This window comes from Ctenocephalides felis, unplaced genomic scaffold, assembly GCF_003426905.1.
Source record: "Ctenocephalides felis isolate EL2017-DRISC unplaced genomic scaffold, ASM342690v1 CF-g0.4_SCAFFOLD_03573, whole genome shotgun sequence".
In the NCBI taxonomy this organism is placed as follows: domain Eukaryota; kingdom Metazoa; phylum Arthropoda; class Insecta; order Siphonaptera; family Pulicidae; genus Ctenocephalides; species Ctenocephalides felis.
Window position 1 is genome coordinate 14,176,323 of NW_020539727.1, and position 22,460 is coordinate 14,198,782.

At 30.3% G+C, this 22,460-nt stretch overlaps 6 protein-coding genes across 7 annotated transcripts; 1 reads left to right on the forward strand and 5 right to left on the reverse strand.

The window, feature by feature from the left end:
• Nucleotides 1-4,115: 4,115 nt before the first annotated feature.
• LOC113389575 (zinc finger protein OZF-like) lies at nt 4,116-5,506 on the reverse strand. The gene has a single exon (XM_026626595.1). The coding sequence runs from the start codon at nt 5,415-5,417 to the stop codon at nt 4,116-4,118; it is 1,302 nt and encodes a 433-aa protein (XP_026482380.1). The 5' UTR covers nt 5,418-5,506.
• Nucleotides 5,507-6,718: 1,212 nt separating this feature from the next.
• On the reverse strand, nt 6,719-10,988 carry LOC113389024 (J domain-containing protein CG6693-like). 2 transcript variants are annotated; one of them, XM_026626064.1, is made up of 3 exons: nt 10,924-10,988; nt 10,762-10,851; nt 6,719-7,574 (listed from the first exon to the last, which is right to left on the reverse strand). In XM_026626064.1, exon 3 carries the CDS (start codon nt 7,535-7,537, stop codon nt 6,734-6,736), a length of 804 nt encoding a protein of 267 aa, XP_026481849.1. In that variant the 5' UTR covers nt 7,538-7,574; nt 10,762-10,851; nt 10,924-10,988; the 3' UTR covers nt 6,719-6,733. The 2 variants fall into 2 exon arrangements, with proteins under 2 accessions (XP_026481849.1, XP_026481850.1); XM_026626065.1 differs by having other exon boundaries at nt 10,956-10,986.
• A 957-nt stretch (nt 10,989-11,945) lies between these two features.
• On the reverse strand, nt 11,946-13,268 carry LOC113389576 (zinc finger protein OZF-like). The gene has a single exon (XM_026626596.1). The coding sequence runs from the start codon at nt 13,266-13,268 to the stop codon at nt 11,946-11,948; it is 1,323 nt and encodes a 440-aa protein (XP_026482381.1).
• A 2,960-nt stretch (nt 13,269-16,228) lies between these two features.
• On the reverse strand, nt 16,229-17,290 carry LOC113389577 (zinc finger protein 525-like). Its single transcript, XM_026626597.1, has one exon. The coding sequence runs from the start codon at nt 17,288-17,290 to the stop codon at nt 16,229-16,231; it is 1,062 nt and encodes a 353-aa protein (XP_026482382.1).
• Nucleotides 17,291-18,101: 811 nt separating this feature from the next.
• LOC113389578 (zinc finger protein 525-like) lies at nt 18,102-18,959 on the reverse strand. Its single transcript, XM_026626598.1, has one exon. The coding sequence runs from the start codon at nt 18,957-18,959 to the stop codon at nt 18,102-18,104; it is 858 nt and encodes a 285-aa protein (XP_026482383.1).
• Nucleotides 18,960-19,844: 885 nt separating this feature from the next.
• Nucleotides 19,845-21,005, forward strand: LOC113389580 (zinc finger protein 525-like). Its single transcript, XM_026626599.1, has one exon. The coding sequence runs from the start codon at nt 19,845-19,847 to the stop codon at nt 21,003-21,005; it is 1,161 nt and encodes a 386-aa protein (XP_026482384.1).
• Nucleotides 21,006-22,460: the final 1,455 nt, after the last annotated feature.

Here is a 22,460-nt window from a genome sequence, read left to right on the forward strand (position 1 = left end):
AGTAAGTGCGCATATTTTTCTAGAAATTGATAGTTATCGTTGGCAACTAAGTAAGTGCGCATTTTAGTTAGAAAATCAAAGACAATTTTTGCGTGGAATTAAATAACTTTGTTATGTATACCATTTTGATCGATGGCTTTTTGTTATTTTCCAAGAAACATCATTATTCCAAGTTTATAAAACTTCTAGTTTTTATTAGCAAAAACTAAATTAGACACAATTTGGCACCATCATGATTTTTGTGGTCAGAAACATTTAGTGGATGTGGAGAAAATTTTTCACCAACCCCCAATAATTTTTAAACATAGCCAAATTGTTTCTATTAGCCCAATCGATTATTACTTTAATTAGTTTGTCCAAAACTTTAACTGGACAGCATTGAGTGGAAAATTACCAGAATGACATTTTCTAAACCAATTTTATCATGGCTGTTTTTTAAGGCTTCGACACCATAAACAGCACCTATTCTTTGGGATAATCGTTATACCATTTGTAGAAATAAAAATTCAAAATTTGACTAAAATGTTTGTTTTGATATTTCATCTTTCAACAAACACACTGCATAACTGATCAAAAAGTTAAAGCTAAATTTCTCACTATACATTACTACCTTCACCTCAACAAACCTAAAGAATCATTTGAAGCAATCTAACAATAAGAGTAAAAGCCGCGTTTAGTGTCAACATTGTACTATATAAGGATACAATAAAAATTAGTTTATTTTAAATTAATTCCATCTTTAGCCATAGTTACTGACAGTGAGTAAAAAACTCACATCATATTTACAATTTTTCTGCTTTTAAAGCCTTGTACAAAACTCTGTTCTCATAAAGCTTCACAATTACCTTTAGTATGAAATATCACTTTTCTTGTGCATATTTCAAGTCGAGTCTTGTCACTGACCTTAAAGCATTTATGCCAAGCAGTCAGAAACTTGATTTACCTGTTTTTTGGTAATTTTCGTAAATTGGAATATAGAAGTTTAAAATAATTAGTGAAGGGCTACTGGAACCCAAAGAATTGTTGCATCCCGCAATATTCTCTTTCATAATGTTGTTGTTAGATTTATATAAAGTTTATTGCATATATCAGATTATAATGTGTAGTTGTAATTTTATTATCAAGTAATGAGAAAAAGTCAAGCCAACTCGGCAGAAAAAACATAACTCCGGCACTAGGAAAGCAAGGTTGAAAACTAAAACTGTCGCGGCCAAACCGGGACACCTTATTATTCTAAATCTAAGAAGCATTTTTTTTGTTAAATGTTTTCCCGTGCTATACTACATTACATTAAAATCGCCAAAATTTTCAAATTGCCCCCCTGAAATTACGAATTGCCCCTCGGTGGGGCGTGCGCCCCACGTTCGGAAACTCTGATATAGAGTAAAAGTACAGAGTACTCTATTAGACGTCTAATTCATTTATGAGTCATGCTTCTTTAACATTAATTTTGCATTTGATAGTTATTTCGCTTTCCAATCAATCATTAATAAAGTTGCATTCTACAAAATCTTGAATTTATTATGATTTGATTGTGTCAATAGAACAGTGCAGCGGTCCTTTCGGCTGGCTCATATGCCTCTTAATTGAAGCAATATAACATTTCTTGTCCTTACATTTATTGTTTCCGGAATATTAGGAATAGTTCTGAGCATTTTACACTCTGTTGGAATTTTTACCTTGAATTATTGCATTGTTTGTCTATCCTTCTTAACTCCCCCAACATATAAGGGATGTGTCATACATTTTACCTACCCTTGGTGTCAAGACACTCCTATACTGCTGCCGCAATTTGTATTCCCAAAAACATCTAATAAACATGACATGTTTGTTGTAATATAATATCAAGTCGTAATAGCAAATGGTATTAAAATATTCAAAATTATTATTACCCTTTCCACTGGACTTGCAGAGTGTTCTCCTGGTCATATATCAGATTGTCTTTCTCTTCTTATATCACTGTGAACTAGGGAATGCAATACCGGTATATCGGTATACCGAATTACCGGTAAACCGCCCGATTTTTCGGCGGTATTTTTACCGGTATTTACCCCAAAAATACCGGTATTTTAGGTATTTTTACATAGGCGCTAGTTGATACATAATACACTAAAGTTTAAATTTCTCGGAACAAATTTATCTTCAAATTCCATAATCGCATAAACAGCTATATCTTCAAGTGATTCTATAGGATAAACAAATGTCAAATATTATCTCAACTCGTCATCAAACTGAATATTTATTGCTTTACTAAGGGCTTCCTATCGTGTTTCAATAAATAGAATTCGACTGATAGATAATGATGTTCGTTTATGTAAGCATGTAACGGTTTTTTAAGTGATATTTGCGCCAAAATATTTTATATCATACAGATTACCTCTGCGTAATCTTTACTTTTTTCTAACTTTATACATAATGATTATGATAATTACTAAATATTTTTGCTTCTTATTACAATTATAAAATATTATTTTTCGAAAACGTTTCGAAGTTTGAAAATACTATAGAAGCATCACATTGTTTTGAATAACAATACTCAACAATTATAGTAACTTATTTATCTTGACAAAGTATCCGATCTTAAATTAGTGTAGAATTTTTTTTTTAAATATTGGAGATTATGCTAATTTAACACATCGGATACAGACAATCCCGTTTATTATAATAATGTAATATGATCTTTTATGAGTTTTTGGTCTTTCTTACTCATAAGTTTGTTTTTGGTGAAAAGTACTCAATATACTCGATAGTGATAATGAATTAATTAAATTGGATATAATTTTGTTAAATTATTATTTAAAAAAATAAACTTATTGTTTTATTTTATTGTTTTTATTGTTTAGTTGAATATAGTTGTAGTTGTATAAACATTTTTATATTTGTACTAGTAACTTTCAATTTTGTTCACGTTTGTTTAAGATAATAAAAATACCGGTAATTTACCGGTATTCCGGTTTTAAAATGAAAAATTACCGAAATACCGGTAATGAAATTTTCCATCGGTATTGCATTCCCTACTGTAAACTATAGACATGAGAACTATTCTGTGAAATATAATTCGACATTTCTAATTTGTTCATTTCATAAAGCCGGAAAGAAGTGCATTTTTATATTATTTCTGAAGTTGCCACAAGTTGGTGCGTTACATTTTGCCATATTAAATTTCACATAAATGTATTACTTGAATACAATTAATTACAGAAACAACATGCGAACCACAAACTTTGATATAAAATGGCGAGCAAATCTTTTAGCGACATATTTTTTTGCTGAAAATAGTAGTCCTTTCCAAACAGGGTAATATACATTTGTTCGAAGATAACTCGCCATGGATGAGACATTTATCCAAACTTTATGGTATTTAATAAATGGTGCTTCTTTTTTCATTATGGTTCTCTATGCGACACAACTATCAACAATTGTTTTTAATAATTAAGCTACAAATAATTAAATTATTTACAGTTTTATCTGACAATATAGTATACAATGTCCCTTCTTGGCGGACTATTGTAAATTCATTAAATTTACTAAATGTCCTTTACTGGACAGTTGTAAATAAAAGAGTTAATAATAAAAAAAAAACAGTTTTATCTAATATTACAATTGTACAAATATTTATTTATATTGTTGAACTGCTCATGATATTTCTTGAAGCAATTTCCTGTATAACCTGTGCTTTTTTTTACATTATGCATGCTAAATATCTCTAAAAATCTTGAATTTATCTTGAAAATATCTTTCGGCGATCCAAAGATAATAAAATTATCTATGTTTTTGTCTTGCAATATATTTGTCTACAGATTGTTTTTATATTTATAAACAACTAATGAAATTTCTCGAACCATTTTCATCATCAACATATACATTTTTTTAGATTACGCATAAAATCTCTGAAAATATAAAAGCTATATTAAAAGTATCTTTGGACTAGTTACAGATAATCAAATTAAACTAGGTAGTGTTGCAGGTTTAATTTTCAGATAGTTTATTAAAAAGCTAAATATACAATTTTTATTAAAATGACTTTAGACAAATTAAAGATAATTAAATTATGGGCAATTTAATGCAGCAAATATTTATTTTAAATTCAATTTAACAAATGTGTTTATTTTACATTAATTTTCATCGCTTTTCTGTCTATGATGTGCCATGTGTTGCTTCAAATCATTCGATTGAGCAAATCCCTTATTGCATATATCACATTTATAAGGAGCCTTGCGGTCATGAACCATCATGTGTTTTTTCAGACTACCTTTTCCGATATATGTCTTATTGCATATGCTGCATTCATAGGGGCGCTCACCACTGTGAATGAGCATGTGACTTTTCAGATTGCTTGAGTTTGTGAATTTCTTATTGCATATGTTGCATTCATGGGGACGCTCACCACTGTGAACGAGCATGTGACGTTTCAGATTATTTAATTGTGTGAATGTGTTATTGCATATATTACATTCATATGGGCGTACATCACTGTGTATCAACATGTGTTGTTTCAGATGACCTACTAGTTGGAATTGTTTCTTGCAAACATTGCATTTGTGGGGGCGTTCACCACTGTGAATGAGCATGTGTCTCTTCAGTTGACCTAATTCTGTGAATGTCTTTTTGCATATACTGCATTCATTGGACCGAATTCCACTGTGAGTGAGCAGGTGTTTTTTCAGATTACCTGATTGTGTGAATGTCTTCTTGCATATGTTGCATTCATGTGGGCGCTCACCACTGTGAGTAAGCATGTGATTTTTGAGACTACTTGAATGTGTAAATGTCTTCTTGCATGTGCTGCATTCATGGGAGCGCTCACCACTGTGAACGAGCAGGTGGCTTTTCAGATTACCTAATACGGTGAATGTCTTCTTGCATATGTTGCATTCATGAGGTCGCTCACTACTGTGAACGAGCATGTGTCTTTTCAGATGACCTAATTCTATGAATGTTTTATTGCACATACTGCAATCATAGGGGCGAACACCACTGTGAATAAGCAAGTGATTTTTCAGATTACCCTTATTTGTAAACGTTTTATTGCATACATTGCACTCATGCGAGCGTACTTCCCGGTGTGTCACCATGTGTTTCTTCAGATGACCTAATTCTGTGAATTCCTTATTGCATTTCTTGCATTCATGGAGACGCTCTCCACTGCCTTTATTATTAAATGTCTTATCATTTATTTCACATTCATAAGTGTCACATTCATAAGACTCCTGTTTGACTTCTTCTTCAATTATCACCTCGGAATTCATAAATCTTTCTGAACACGTTTCATCATTTTCAGAAAACGATTCAGATTTAACAATAGCATCGATGGCATCAACTTCCTCAATTTCACATTTAATGTCCCCTGCTGAATATTCGGGTGGCTCAATTTTAATTGCCTGTTCATTCGTAGACATAATCATTTCTTCTGACATTTTCAAATATTTTCACTGCGAACAGCTAGTGAATATTTACGAAAATAGTTGTGTCCTATACCATAATAATTATAAACTAGATTAGTCAATAAATGATTTCAACCATAAGAAAACAAGTATAATAAAGTGCTTTTAACTTCCTTCATCATTTGACATTTCAAGCATAGCGCATGTTTATAGATAGATGAGACATTTATCCAAACGCTTTGATATTTAACAAATGGCGCGTCTTTTCAAATTCATTATGGTTCTCTATGCGACACAACTATCAATGAATGTTTTTAATAATTAAGCTACAAATAATTAAATTATATACAGTTTTATCTGATATTACAATTGCTACAAATATTTATTTATATTGTTAAAACGCTCTTGATATTTCTCGACGCAATTTCCTGAACAACATGTGCTTTTTTCTACATTATGCTTAATGTCTCTAAAAATCTAGAATTTATCTTGAAAATATCTTTAGACAAGTCAAAGATAATAAAATTATCTACAATTTTGTTTCATATTATAATTACCTACAAATACTTTTTATATTTTTAAATCACTTATGAATTTTCTTGCATTATTTTCATTAACAATGTGTTGTACATTTTGCTCAAAGCCAAATTGGACCTTTGTGTCTCGTTCTGCTCTACATATATACTTTTTATTAAATTTTCTTTAATTCATCGAATGTTACTTAAAACTTTTCAAAAAGAAGGTCAAAGAAGAAATACTTAATTCATTTTCTATCTCTTCTCGCAAAAATTTGAAAATTTTTCATAAGCTCAGTAGTATTATTTACAATTATACACAAAATCCAGAATCCAAAAAGAATCTGAAAAATTTGAAACGTAATCAATAAGTCGAAAGACCAAAAAAGACTTCGATTTGATTATACCATGTTTTCTGTAGAAAGTGTATAAAATTTCCAATTTGGCTGTATTGACAAAATATAGACAAACTAATGGGGTTTATTGTTTTTATAATACCTCATTGTATATAACATTCAAACGACACATCCTTATACACTTAAAGTACTAATTTTTTAGATTCTCTTTGATTAGAATATACCTTACTTAGCAAAACAACGTTTTCCGGGCCGGCTAGTATATATATATATATATATATATATATTCTTTTTAAGTAAAATACTCATATTAAACATTTTTGAAGTTGTGTGTAAGAAAAAAGCGTATTTTGAAATAACAATTTCAATTTCATTTTATTCTCTTACAATTACAGTAATATAAAACAGTCAATGGAGTTGAAATAACAAAAATGAATTAAAATTAAAATATAATGAGTATTATCACATTTATGATGAATTATTCCTTAGATTTTTTTTCAGTGCTTGATAGCCTCTTCACAGTAGTCTTCTTGGCTTTTTTGCTTTTCTGCTCCAACTTTGAATACTTATTCGCCAGATTTTCCAAAAAATTATTAGTCCTTTCCTCGTTCCTCTTCTGAATCTGCTTGAACAAATCATCATCACTCATATTCTGTTTCTGCTTACGTTTCTTCATAATTTGTTTGGCTAGAACAGCCTCACGTTTGTATTTATTATGTCTTCGAATACGTCTTGAAGCAGGTTCTTCGGTGAAGATTTTATATTCCTCAAGTTCGCCCTCGGCTATGAGACCTTTAACAATTTCTATTAACCTGGGTTCGTCCTCGCAGGTGAGGAAAGGTACGAGTTCGTGCATGAAGTCGATGGAGCCTCGGGCTCGTTTGTAGGCTTTTTTGATGTCTTCGATTTCTTCCTGGGAACCTTTGTATTTGGTTTCGTACTCTTTTATGGATTCTTCGGTGATCGGGGGGAACATGGCGCGCCAGTAGTCGAGCCAACTGTCTATGGAGCCTTCGGAATCGTCTTCTATTATTCCTGAATTGTCGTACAGGTCGCGTTTTTTGGGGTCTGTTAGGATTTCGTAGATTTTGCTGAGGACTTTGAATTTTTCGGTGGCTTCTTCCTTGTTGCTTTCCTCGACGCGGTCAGGATGGACGGTGAGAGAGAGTTTGTAGTAGGCTTTTTTCAGTTCTTTGTCGTTTGCTGTTTTTTCGACGCCCATGGCTGCGTATAGGTCGTCGGATTCGAAATATTTTTTGCATAGACTTTTTAAACCCGCCATTTTCACGTTTATAAAAAGCCTACACTTTGAAGAAAACCTACAAAGTTATTAAGAATTACATATTAGTATACAGATTGACATTTAATTTAGATTTTGTTTATAAATATTTTGTTTAAGAAGTAGGAATATTATATATGTAGAGTGGTCCTTAATATGGATATTTTCGATTTTTTTGCTCCCAGGGGCTCAAATGCTTCCAAATTAATAAAAACTAGCTGTAAGTGGAATTCTGTCTTGAGGCAATTATGGCATCGTGCCTTAAGGCAAATTGCTGGAACTTCCCGTACCGTAACGAAATGTTCGAGGAATACTAAATGTTTTCAAATGAATTATTATAAATATTGTAACATTGTCTAATATTTATAAGAATTATATAAACTGAATTGCAAAGTTGAAATTATTTGTTTAAAGTATATTAGAACTATAGACAGAATTAAAAATAAAATCTGAATTATTTTCGATATACAAAAAATGAAAAAAAGTTGAAACAATTTTTTTTTTCAAAATCAATTATTTTGTTAAGACAAGCAGAAAGTTCTTTGAATCAATTAAATCGGACACTTAGTTCTCTCAAAAACTGCAATTTTTTTCACATTTAGCTCTGTATCTCCGAAATGGTTAGGCCTGCCTTTGCCAAAAACTAATAAACACTTCTCACAATCATTACTAATTAAATGTTTTTTAAATCATTCAAATCGGATGCTCCGTTCTCTCAAAATTCGATTTCTATTTTCTGCACTCTTTGCTCCGTATCTCCGAAACGGCTGGACCTGCCTTTACCAAAAACTAATCAGCTCTTCTCCTTATCAATAGGAATCGAATGTTTTTTGAACCATTCAAATCCGTTGATTCGTGCGCCCGAAAACGTGATTGGAAATTTGTATCCATACATACGCACACACACATCCATTTTTTCTGAGGTATGCCAAAACGTTCAGAAACCTTCAAAACGTCGAGAAATGTAAAAATTTTCAATTCCGATTTTCGGCCCATTACAATAGCTTACCCTATGGGAAGTTAAAAATCTAGTTTTAGCTCTTAATATTAACTCTCTAACATAGTTTATTATGAAAATAACATGGTGTAAAATTCCATTTGTTTTTTTAGAATTTTATAACTCAGCGACAAGTGAATCCAAATTTCGAAAATAACATTGTATTTGCTTATTTCGATCATAAATAAAAAATGACAACAAAAATTTGATATATTTTATATAAATAAGTAATGACTTAGGAAGAAGATGCAAGAAACTTTGGTTGAAGTGCGGATTGTCTTAAAGTTAATATTAAGACTTAACACTTTTAGAGAATTGTTTTTTATCAATTTGGAAGCATTTGAGGCCCTGGGCGCAAGAAAATTCGAAAATATCCATATTAAGGGCCACTTTTATATATATATATATATATATATATATATATATATATCTTCAGTTCTACATTAAATGATTTCAGAGTTATATGTTAGAAATATGTAGATATAAAAAAGTCAGAACATTACAAAAATATAATTATAAATATGTGAAACAGCTTAAATCTAACCAATTTGCTAATAAATTTATTATATAACAAAAATATATTGTCAACATGTCTAAAGGTAGATCACAAAACTAAAAATAAATAATTAATATGCAATTACTCACCATACAATTTAAAAGAACACAAAAAAAATGATACAATGCATATTAATTATTTATCTTTAGTTTTGTGGTCTACCTTTAAATATGTTAATATGTTTTTGTGATATAATAAATGTATTATCAATTTAATTAGTTTTATGCTGTTTCACATGTTTATAATTACATTTTTGTAAACTTCTGACTTTTTTGTAATGTAACTCTGAAATTTTTAAGATTAAACGTTTCGATACAATGTGTGTTATCATTCATTTTATGTTTTTGTGTCTTTCCTGGTATAGTTAGTACATAATTTTCTCCTTTTTATATTTAATATCAAATGTTGTAATTTATGTAATGTTTTTTAGATTACTGAATGGTGAGATGCATTAAGAGTCGAAATGTCTAATATTATAAATAATTTTTCTATATTAACTTTCTTTTAATTCGACAATTAGGCTCAAAATACTTCAAATATATACATATATATATATATATATATATATATATATATGAATTAATACAAATATTTAATTAACAATACCCAAACATAATTTATAAGTATATTGTTATTTTTATCTCCGATTTTTTACATAGCCTTTATACATAGAATTTTTACAAAGCTTACATGCAGTCGAGGTAGAAAAGACCAACCCTGTCTTTTACTCTAATAAAGGTGCAAGAAATTATATGATAGTAAATAAAAATTTGAGGTAAGTTAAAAAAAGGAATTTTACAAGAGCTAAATTACATTAATACTTACTATGTTGATGAATATTTAGTTATAATTTTTGTAAAAATACTGCTCATGAAATTTGTATTTGGCATTGGGTTAACAATGTAGTTTTTATTTCAGAAAATCCTTCATAATTAAGGTAAGTTGCTCCCTATGGGATAAACGAGGATAGATGAAAAGTTTTAGACAAAATAGCAAATTTAGGCCATAACTGGGAAATTTTCTGAACAAATTTCGATAGTTAGTTGTTTCATATGCATTAAGTGTTTGGTATTAACAGTATAAGTACTGTTGATATGCTTATAAGCTTATATTATATATTGTGATGCTGAGTAGGATATATATCTCGAATATGCATCTAATAGGGCTCAACAATCAATCATGAAACAGGCAAGTTCTAGTTTGCATCTTGATAACTAGATGTAACAGAATTGCATTTTTGTTTGGATTTTCATTTATAGGTATAACACAGCAACTTTTAATCAAATAAAAAATGATTTGTAATCTCGTATTCTATGTATAGTGTTTGGTTTTTGCAGTATATTTAGTGAAAGTTGTAAATAATTATATATTAGGATACTGAATAGGAAGTTTATCTCGAAAATGCATCTAATACGGCTCAAAAATCAATGAGAAAACACACAAATGCTATTTTGCTCCTTTATAACTAGATGTAACAGAATCACATCTTTATTTTAAGGTAATTTGTAATCCTTCAGCTAGTATTAAATTAATGAGAGAAATTCTCATAAGATACTACAAAAAGTTAAAGATAACCTCTGTACATATATAATACTTATGTTAATATCATTAAGTATTACATATTAATATACAGATAGATGACAGACTTTAATTTAGATTTTAATTATGACTTACCTTAATAAAGCACCAAGGAATAACAGCACTAAGACTCTCAATATTTTATTTGATTTTATTCTGGTCTGACGTCTTTAAGTTGAAGATAACCTATACAATCATTAAGTATCACGTATTATTATAAAGACAGATTTAGATTTTATTTATAAATATTTTATTTACCTTAATAAACTTTATTTCTTTATTTTATTTACCTCAAAGAAATTACAGCAATAAGATTATGAATATTTTATTATTTATTTTATTACCATTAAATCTGACATTTACAATTGACAGTTGCTAACCGCCAAAAAAGTACTGCATAACCTGTGTCATACTTCACTCTTGACCGTTAGTAAACCTGGCAACGGCGCAAGTCATTTAACCGAAGCCATGTCAACGACGCGGTCGTGAAATTCATTGCGAAATTGCACAAGATGGCGGACATGGCGTGGATTTTGTAGGTTAACTAGTAATAAGTGAGTTTTTGCTTTATGTATTTGTTATTGATAGTGTTTAATTACGTGATTTGGTGGAGCATCAGGATGAGGAGTTAATAAGGATGGGATTTAAGGTAAATTTATAATAGTATGTAATTATTGTTACATGTAAATTATTCGCGTCAAAGTGTCGGTAGATGCGCGTCGTTTTTATGTCGAAAAAAATACAGTTGGAAGTTGAATTTGATTTCGGCAGCTCGTTTGTTAACTTTGCATACATTGCTTTAGTCGAAATCACAGTTAATGGCGTGAAATCTTTTACTTTTTGCTTGGCTACATTTCCAAAGCATTATCATGTGCTTTGGCTGATATCTAGCTGCTTTAGGTGGGTTAGCAGTTGCTAATACTTAATTTATAGAAATTATGATTGCCTTGATTATCAATAAAAGCATATTACGTAAAGTTTGCTGTATATTGTAGAATTTATGTTGAAAGTTTATGTGAATAATACAACCGTTTATGCAGAAGGATAAAAACAGACTGACTGATTATATATTCTTTAATTAATCACATGCATTACAAATATTATTAACAATCACTTGTTTTTTTACATAAAACAAAAGACAAACATATATACATAAACATAGTAGACACAGAGCGTTTAGTATCAAACTTCAACATATATTTCATACTACTTATACATTCTATTACAAACAAGAACAATTTATAACATTTTGCTAAATATTTTAATTCTTTTATCATGTTTCATTGATTTTCAAGTTTTCGACAATGAAATGCCATGTGTTTCTTCAAATTGTTCGATTGAGTAAATCGTGTATTGCATATTGCACATTCATAAGGCTGCTCTCTGCTATGAACCAGCATGTGTCTCTTCAGAGTGCTGTATAGTTTGAATTTCTTATGACAAATATTGCATTCTTCGGATCGTACTTCTTCGTGCGTTACCATATGAGTTTTCAAAGCACTTGATTGAGTGAATGTCTTATTGCATACATTGCATTCGTGGGGGCGTTCACCACTGTGAATGAGCATGTGTCTTTTCAGATGACCTAAATGTGTGAATGTTTTATCGCATGTGTTGCATTTATGCGAGCGTACCCCTTCATGCTTTATCATGTGTTTTTTCATGTAACTTGATTGTGTGAAGGTCTTATTGCATATGTTGCATTTATAAGGACGTACTCCATTGTGTATCAGCATGTGACTTTTCAGATAATCAGAATGTGTGAATGCTTTATTGCATATATTACATTCATATGGACGTACTCCACTGTGTATCAACATGTGTCTGTTCAGATGACTTACTAGTGAGAATTTCTTTTTGCATAAATTGCATTCATGGGGGCGCTCACCACTGTGGATGAGCATGTGAAGTTTCAAGCTGCATAATTGTGTAAATGTCTTTTTGCAAGTACTGCACTCGTAGGGTCGTTTGCCACTGTGAAGGAGCATGTGGCTTTTCAGGTTACATAATTGTGTGAATGTCTTATTGCAAATACCGCACTCATGGGGGCGTACTTCACTGTGTATTAGCATGTGTCTTTTCAGATGACATATTCGTTTGAAAGTCTTATTGCATGTGCTGCATTCATGGGTGCGCTCAGTACTGTGAATGGGCATGTGTTTGGTCAAATAGGCTTTATTATTGAATGCCTTATGACATACATCGCATTCAAAGGGTCGTTCTTCAGAATGTATCATCATGTGTGCTCTTACCTGTTTTAATAGTTTGAAAGTCTTGTGACAGACTTCGCATTTAAAAGGGCGTTCTTCATTATTACTAGGCTTGTGATTGACCATATGCTCTTTTAAATGATGCAGTTCTGGAAATGATTGATTACAAATGCCACATTCATAAGACTCCTGTTTGACTTCTTCAATTGTCACCTCGGAGTTCATGAATTTTTCTAAACTCGTTTCACCATCCTCAGAGCACGATTCAAATTTAACAATAGCATCGATGGCATCAAATTTGTCCTCATTTTCACATTTAATGTCCTCTGCTGAATATTCTGGTGGTTCAATTTTAATTGCCTGAGCATTCATAGACATAGTTGTTTCAGACATTTTCAAATTCAATGCTTATATTTACAAAATAATTGTGTGCTAAACAATAATAGATTTTGTTTAATCAATAAATTTTTAAAATTTGATAAATAACTTCAACTAAATTCATCATTTGACATTTGAAGCATAGAGCACGTTTTCAGAAAGTTTTAGACATTTATCTAAACTAAACGTTTCGATATTTAACAAGTGGCGCGCCTATTCAAATTCAATATGTTTCTTTAAATGTTTTTTTTTTAACTTCCCTTAGGGTAAGTTATTGTAATGAGCCGAAAATCGAAATTGAAAATTTTCTACATTTCTCGACGTTTTGAAGGTTTCTGAACATTTTGGCATACCTCAGAAAAAATGGATGTGTGTGTGTATGTATGTATGGATACAAATTTCCAGTCACGTTTTCGGGCGCACGGATCATGGTTTAAAAAACATTAGATTCCTGATGATAGGGAGATGAGCTGATTAGTTTTTGGCAAAGGCAGGTCCAGCAGTTACAGAGATAAAGAGCAAAGAGTGCAGAAAATAGAAATCGAGTTTTTGAGAGAAAGGAGCGTCCGATTTGAATGATCTAAAAAAACATTCAATTAGTAATGATTGGGAGAAGTGTTTATTAGTTTTTGGCAAAGATAGGGCCAGCGGTTTCGGAGAGACAGAGCTAATAGTGTAAAAAATGGCAGTTTTTGAGAGAACTAAGCGTCCGATTTAAATGATTCGAAGAACTTTCTGCTTGTCTTAACAAAATGATTTATTTTAGAAAAAAAAAATTTTTGTTTCAACATTTTTTTTTAAGAAAAAAATTTTTTATATATCGAAAATAATTCAGATTTTATTTTTAATTCTGACTATAGTTCTAATATACTTTAAACAAATAATTTCAACTTTGCAATTCAGTTTATATATTTCTTATAAATATTAGACAATGTTACAATATTAATAATCCATTTAAAAACATTTAATATTCTTCGAACATTTCGTTACGGTACGGGAAGTTCCAGCAATTTGCCTTAAGGCACGATGCCATACACCCCACTAGTTATTGTTAATTTTAGAATAATTATTACACACATAAAAAGACATGTAGGAGAGCCTAGGGGCTTGTTGAGATCTACTGATTATATTTTTATGAAATAAAGCTAGATACTTAAACTTTTTTTTCTACCAAACCAAGTAAAAATATTTTAATCATTAGGGTTCATTATTTCACAATTAATCATTTCCTAAAAAAAAGGTAGTGTTTGGGGTTGGTTGTAACATCTACAAAGGCAAAAGTAACAACAATAATACTGATTATTTTTTAGCTTATTTTTTTTAAAAAATCAACTTATTGACGAAAAAATGCGGACATATAAAACACAATTCTTCTGCATTAATCAACAATAGGTAAGACCTTCGACAAATCACTGGCAATATTCAGATGATTTGTATTGTACTTGTTGTACGTTTCAGAACAGTTGTAAAAATTATTAAAATAATATATATATATATATATATATATAAAACACACACACATCCATTTTTTCTGAGGGATGCCAAAATGTTCAGAAACCTTCAAAACTTCGAGAAATGCAAAAATTTTCATTTTTGATTTTTGGTTCATTACTATAACTACCCTATAGGAAGTTAATTATAAAATAATTTGTAATAATTGCCTTCATCTTCTTATATATGAAAATGGATTGCAAAATGTGTTGGTAAGCGCATAACTCAACAACGACTGGACCAATTTGGCCAATTCTTTTTTTAAAATGTTCGTTGATGTCCAAGGATGGTTCTTACGGCGACAAAAAATCAAATAATCTTCGGAAAAACCCTAAAAACAGCCTTTTTCTTTTTCAAATACAAACGTTTTCCAACTAAAACATAGAATCAAATTGAGATTTATTGCTAATATATAAAGTTCATATTAAATTACAAGCACTCACTGTATACTTTTTCTCAACGATTATTCGGATTTTGATAAATCTTTCTGAAGTTTGTTAAGGAAAATTTCTGGGGTATATGTGATTATAAAGTACTGTAATGTATGTGCAATATTCTAGAAATAAATGGAAAAAATTGCAAAAAACGACATGTTATTGTTTGCATTGAAAATAAATGAAAACTATCATCCGCCAAAAATGTATGATTAAATAATAAGAAAAATGAAAGGTCAACATTATTATTGCCGAAAAGCAGTTGAGATATGCCAGAAATTTAAATAATATGAACAAATATGACAAATTAATTTACTTAAAATATGAAATTAAGTATTAATCAGCCTACCTTTAATGCGATGCATGCGAAAAATACGAGCGCACGCCTTGGGGGGCGCCAACACAAGATTCGGATATTAAATTTTCAATATAGTTTTTTTTTTCAATATATAATTTTATTGCATCTTTTACTAATCTTTCCACAATGTTTTTAAAATTTGTAAAAATTTCACTTTAAAACAACAAATGGAAAAGTAAAGATGAATTCGGCCCTCACGATATCAATTAGTAGATGTTTAAGATGCAATTTTGGATATCTTAAATAATAAAAAATTAAATTAATTTAATCCAAATAAAGTACTAGTGTTATGTTATGGTTATGGTTATGTTATACCGTTTAAAAGACTTCAATTTCAAATATAGTATGGGAATTGAATCTCATCATTTTATTTTAAGCAGTTCTACATTTAACATCGCTCATACTATAAATGTATATGCATTTTGGCGTGAAGAGTAATTTAAAAAACAATAAGTATTATTTTTAGGTAAACAGTAAATATTAGTATATTATATTAAAAAAATGTAGACATGGGTACAGGACAACGTCTGTCAGGTCAGCTAGTTATCAATAAATGCATATTATGCAATGTTTACTGTATATTTGATACTATTAATATATTTTATTTTACATTTATGAATATTTATAACATTTTTTTCAAATATTTAAATTCAATTTAATAAATATATTTGTTTCTTTTAATATTTATAAGGTCACTCTCTTTTATGAATGAGCATGTGACTTTTCAGATTGCACAACTTTGTGAATGTCTTATTACATATGTTGCATTCATGGGGACGTACTCCATTGTGTATCTGCATGTGACTTTTCAGATAATCTAAATGCGTGAATGCCTTATTGCATATATTACATTCGTACGGGCGTACTCCACTGTGTATCAGCATGTGCCTTTTCAGACTACTTGTTAGTTGGAACGTCTTATTGCATATCCTGCATTCGTGGGGGCGCTCCCCACTATGAATAAGCATGTGACTCTTCAAACTGCTCAATTGTGTGAATGTTTTATTGCATAGGTTGCATTCGTGGGGGTGCTCACCACTGTGAACGAGCATGTGGCTTTTCAGATTACATAATTGTGTGAATGTCTTATTGCAAATACCGCACTCGTGGGGGCGTACTTCACTGTGAATGAGCATGTGTCTCTTCAGGTGACCTAATTCTATGAATGTCTTATTGCATATCCTGCATTCATGGGGACGCTCACCACTATGAATGAGCAAGTGATTTTTTAGATTACTTAATTGATTGAATGTCTTTTTGCATATGTTGCATTCATGGGGGCGCTCACCACTGTGAACGAGCATGTGTCTCTTCAGATGACCTAATACTGTGAATGTCTTATTGCATATGTTGCATTCATGGGGACGCTCTCCATTGTGATTGAGAATGTGATATTTCAAACTATTTAATACTGTGAATGTCTTATGACAGATTTCACATTTGTAAGGGCGTTCTTTGCTATGACTAGGCTTGTGATCGACCATGTGGTCTGTTAGATGATGCAATTCTGCAAATGATTGATTACAAATGTCACAATCAAAAGACTCCTGTTTGACTTCATCTTTAATTGTCACCTCGGAATTCATGAATCTTTCTAAACTCGTTTCATCATTTTCAGAACACGATTCAGATTTAACAATAGCATCAAGAGCATCAAATTCCTCAATTTCACATTTAATGTCCTCTGCTGAATATTCAGGTGGTTCAATTTTAATTGCCTGAGCATTCATAGACATAATTGTTTCTTCCGACATTTTTAAATATTTTCAATGCTTATATTTACAAAAATAATTGTCTTAAACAATAATAATAATAATTTTTGTTTAAACAATATCTTTTAAACTTTGATAAATAATTTCAACTAAATTCATCATTTGACATTTAAAGCATAGAACACGTTTTCAGAATGATTAGACATTTATCCAAACACTTCGATATTCAAAAAATGGCGCGCCTTTTCAAATTCAATATGTTTTTATTGTTAATTTTAGAATAATTATTACACACATGGGGAGGCATGTATGAGAGCTAGGGGCTTGTTGAGATCTACTGATGATATTTTTATGAAATAAAGCTAGATACTTTAACTTTTTCTCTACCAAATCAAATAAACATAATTCCATAATTATAGTTCATTATTTCACAATCATTTCCTTAAAAAAGTGCGATGTTACAACTTACCCCGTGTTTTGCGGTTGTTTGTAACATCTACAGAAGCAAAAGTAACGACAATAATACTGATAATTTATTCTTTCCTTATTTTTTTTTAAAAAATTAACTTGTTTCTAAGTAATTATTTTCATAAATTCAATGTAATCAATTCAAATAAAATGTATACTAGTGGTGTATGCAAACGTGCCATAAGGCAAATTACTGGAACTTTCTGTATCGTAAGGAATATTAAATGTTTTCAAATAAATTAGATTGATATAAATACTGTTATAAGAATATATAAACTGAATTACAAAGTTAAAATTATTTATTTGAAGTATATAAGTGAGCTTAAGCTTTATTTTTATATTACATTTAAGAATAATTTATAACATTTTTTCCAAATATTTAAATTCAATCTAACAAATATGTTTGTTTCTTTCTATATCTATAAGGTTGTTTTCTGTCATGAATGAGCATGTGAGTTTTCAGATCGCACAACATTGTGAATGTCTTATTGCATATGTTGCATTGATGAGGACGTACTCTATTGTGTATCTGGACGTGTCTTTTCAGATGACTTGCTAGTTTGAATTGTTTCTTGCATATATTACATTCATACTGACGTACACCACTGTGTATCAACATGTGTTGTTTCAGATGACTTACTACTTGGAATTGTTTCTTGCATATATTGCATTCGTGGGGACGTTCACCACTGTGAATGAGCATGTGTGTCTTTAGATGACCTGATACTGTGAATGTCTTTTTGCATATACTGCATTCATGGGGACGCTCACCACTATGAATGAGCATGTGAATTTTTAGAGTACTTAATTGATTGAATGACTTCTTGCATATGTTGCATTCATGGGGGCGCTCCCCACTGTGAATGAGCATGTGTCTCTTCAGATGACCTGATACTGTGAATGTCTTTTGACAGATTTCACATTTAAAAGGACGTTTTTCGCTATGATTAGGCATGTGATCGACCATATGTTTTGTTAGATGATGCGATTCTGCAAATGATTGATTACAAATGTCACAATCAAAAGACTCCTGCTTGACTTCATCTTCAATTGTCACCTCGGAATTCATAAATCTTTCTAAACAAGTATCATTGTCTTCAGAAAACGATTCAGATTTAACAATAGCAATAGTGACATCAAATTCATCCTCATTTTCGCATTTAATGTCTTCTACTGGATATTCTGGTGGTTCTATTTTAATAATTGCCTGATCATTCATTGACATAAATGTTTTTTCTGACATTTTTAAATATTTTCACTGCTTATATACAAATCAATAAATATTTATGGAAATAGTTGTTTTATACAATAATAATAATAGTTTAGTTTAATCCAAAAAATTTTAAAACATAAATGAGTTTAACTAAAATTTACATTCATTATTTGACATTTGAAGCATAGAGTATGTTCATAGAAAGATGAGACTCAAAACCTTTGGAACGTAGAGAATAAAGATATGCAAAAATTTTCATTTTGAAATGAAATAAACATTTTTAATTTCAGAAGTTAATTATCGGAGTATCATCGTTTTATTTTTGTCGTTACTACTTTATTTACATTTCAGGAGACAATATTTTATATACATTTTATTTGTATTACTTATGGTTTAAGGTGATTTATGAAAAGAATTACTTAGAAACAAGTTAATTTTTTTAAAAAAATACATTTTCAGTATTATTGTCGTTACTTTAGCCTCTGTAGATGTTACAAACAACCGCAAAACACGGGGTAAGTTGTAACATCGTACTTTTTTAAGGAAATGATTGTGAAATAATGAACTATAATTATGGAATTATTTTTATTTGATTTGGTAGAGAAAAAGTTAAAGTATCGAGCTTTATTTCATAAAAATATAATCGGTAAATTTCAACAAGCCCCTAGCTCTCCTACATGCCTTTTTATGTTAATTATTCTAAAATTAACAACAAAAATATTTGTTGATAGTCGAGATACATAAATATCTTGTCCCCATCTTTATATAATCATAATCACACTCTATGCTTCAAGTGTCAAATGATGAATTTAGTTGAAGTTATTTATCAAATTTTAAAAATTTATTGATTAAACAAAATCTATTATTATTGTTTAGCACACAATTATTTTATAAATATAAGCATTGAATTTAAAAATGTCTGAAAGAACTATGTCTATGAATGCTCAGGCAATTAAAATTGAACCACCAGAATATTCAGCAGAGGACATTAAATGTGAAATTGAGGAGGAACTTGATGCCCTTGATGCTATTGTTAAATCTGAATCGTGTTCTGAGGATGATGAAACGAGTTTAGCAAAATTCATGACTTCTGAGGTGACAATTGAAGATGAAGTCAAACAGGAGTCTTTTGATTGTGACATTTGTAATCAATCATTTGCAGAATCCCATCATCTAACAAAGCATATGGTCGATCACATGCCTAACCATAGCAAAGAACGCCCTTTTAAATGCAAAATCTGTCATAAGACTTATACATTATCACAAGCATTGAAAAGACACATGAAAACACATTCTGAAGAAGGTCTCTTTAAATGTGATGAATGTGATAAGACATTCAGGCATTCAAGTAATCTAAAAAATCACATACTCATTCACAGTGGCGAGCGTCCCTATGAATGCAGTATATGCAAGAAGACATTTGCACAATCAAATAATCTGAGAAATCATATGGTCATTCATGGTGGTAAGCGTCCCCATAAGTGCAATATATGCAATAAGACATTCATGGGATTTAGCCATCTGAAAGTTCACATGCGCATTCACAGTGGTGAGCGTCCCCATGAGTGCAATATATGCAAGAAGACATTTAGACAATCAGGTAGTCTGAGAAATCACATGGTCATTCACAGTAATGAGCGCCCTCTCGAGTGCAGTATATGCAATAAGACATTTCAACGAACAAATAATCTGAAAAGTCACTTGTTGACTCATAGCAGTGGGCTACCTTATGAATGTTCAATATGCAATAAGACGTTCAGACTTTTATGCACTCTGAAAAGTCACATGCTGATGCACAACGGAGTATGTCCTTATGAATGCAATGCGTGCAATAAGACATTCACACAATTAAGGTATCTGAAAAATCACATGCTGGTACACAATGAAGTACGCCCTCATGAATGCAATGTATGCAATAAGGCATTCAAACGATCAAGTTCTTTGAAAGAACACTTGCGGATTCATAATGGAGAGCATCCTTATAAATGTGAAATTTGCAATAAGGGATTTGCTCAATCATGCAATTTAAAGAAACACATGGCTCTTCATAGTCGAGAGCGTGATGAAAATCTGTAAAATATATGTTAAATTATATTTAAATATTTGGAAATATGTTATAGAATACATTTTACATTTAATGGAATGTACAAAATAGTATGAAATATACAGTAAATATTAAATAATATGCATTTATTGATTGTTAAACCAGGACAATTGTTACAAATTGTATCATTTAATTTTTTTTAGATTTCTATTGGTTGGAAAATTTTGTTTTTGAAATAACAAATTTGTTATGGAACGATTTTTGAATGATTCAAATTGGATGTTCTAAAACATCCAATTTGAATCGTTCCATTTGCTTGTATTGATAAAACGATTGTTTTAGGGGAAAGCAAAAAAAACTAGTGGTGCTTGGCATTAAGGCAAATTTCTGGAAATTCCCCTACCAAAAACTAAATTGAAAAAAAAACTTTGAAACAACTTGATTTTTAATAAATTTTGAAATTTTTCCAAACCTTTGACTTTTTTGAAAAAAAATGATTTTTTATTTTGATTTTTTTCGAAAATTTTGAATATTTTCTTAATGCAATCGCGCTGCAAAGCTGATTTGGAATCGAATTATAAAAGCGCGTAAGCGCCGCGTAGTCATCTAAAATGTCAACATTGGTGCGGTATATAAATGTACAAAATTTGTACTTATTATAATCTTTATAAAAACATCTGATAATACGATGTACATATGTCTAATGTTCACTTTTTTACTTTTTCCTCCATATCTCAAAAGTCATTGGACCTGCCTTTCCAAAAAATTTGAACAGTTCTTCATTTCGTAAATACACGTAAAATGTTTTTTGAATTATTTAAATCAGATGCCATGTTATCTCAAAAACTTGGTTTCTATTTTCTGCACTCTTTGCTCTGTAAATCCAAAACGGCTAGACCTGCCTTTGCCAAAAACTAATCAGCACGTCTCCTTATCAGTAAAATCGAATATTTTTTTGAATTATTTAAATCGGTTAATCCGTGTTCGCGAAATACAATTTCTTAGGTATGCCAAAATGTTCAGAAACCTTTGAAACGTAAAGATATATTAAAATTTTCATTTTTGATTTTTTTGCGATTACGATAACTACCGGAATTTATTTTAATTTTTTGAATCACTAATTTTTTTTTGAGTATCGAAAATAATTGGGATTTTAATTTTAAGTCTAGCTAAAACCCTAGAGAGCATACTCATATACTTGAAATAAATAATTTTAACTTTGCAATTCAGTTTATATAATTCTTAAAAATAAAAGTAGAGGTCTTTTATTCTAATTATGGAAACATATATGGAGTCCAATTTATAGACTGTTATATTTTGTCTATAAAATACGAATGATCAAAGCAACAGTATCTATATTAATTTATTTAAAAACATTTAAAATCCCTCGAATATTCCACCAAAGCACTGGAAGTTCGAGCAATTTGCTTCGAGGCATTATGCCATTAATAAAATAAGTTGTATTTATATAATACATATATATTTAA

What these genes read in the sequence shown, in the direction of transcription:
- LOC113389575 (XM_026626595.1), bottom strand. Translation starts at nt 5,417, where the DNA reads ATGTCAGAAGAAATGATTATGTCTACGAATGAACAGGCAATTAAAATT.
- LOC113389024 (XM_026626064.1), bottom strand. Translation starts at nt 7,537, where the DNA reads ATGGCGGGTTTAAAAAGTCTATGCAAAAAATATTTCGAATCCGACGAC.
- LOC113389576 (XM_026626596.1), bottom strand. Translation starts at nt 13,268, where the DNA reads ATGTCTGAAACAACTATGTCTATGAATGCTCAGGCAATTAAAATTGAA.
- LOC113389577 (XM_026626597.1), bottom strand. Translation starts at nt 17,290, where the DNA reads ATGTCGGAAGAAACAATTATGTCTATGAATGCTCAGGCAATTAAAATT.
- LOC113389578 (XM_026626598.1), bottom strand. Translation starts at nt 18,959, where the DNA reads ATGTCAGAAAAAACATTTATGTCAATGAATGATCAGGCAATTATTAAA.
- LOC113389580 (XM_026626599.1), top strand. Translation starts at nt 19,845, where the DNA reads ATGTCTGAAAGAACTATGTCTATGAATGCTCAGGCAATTAAAATTGAA.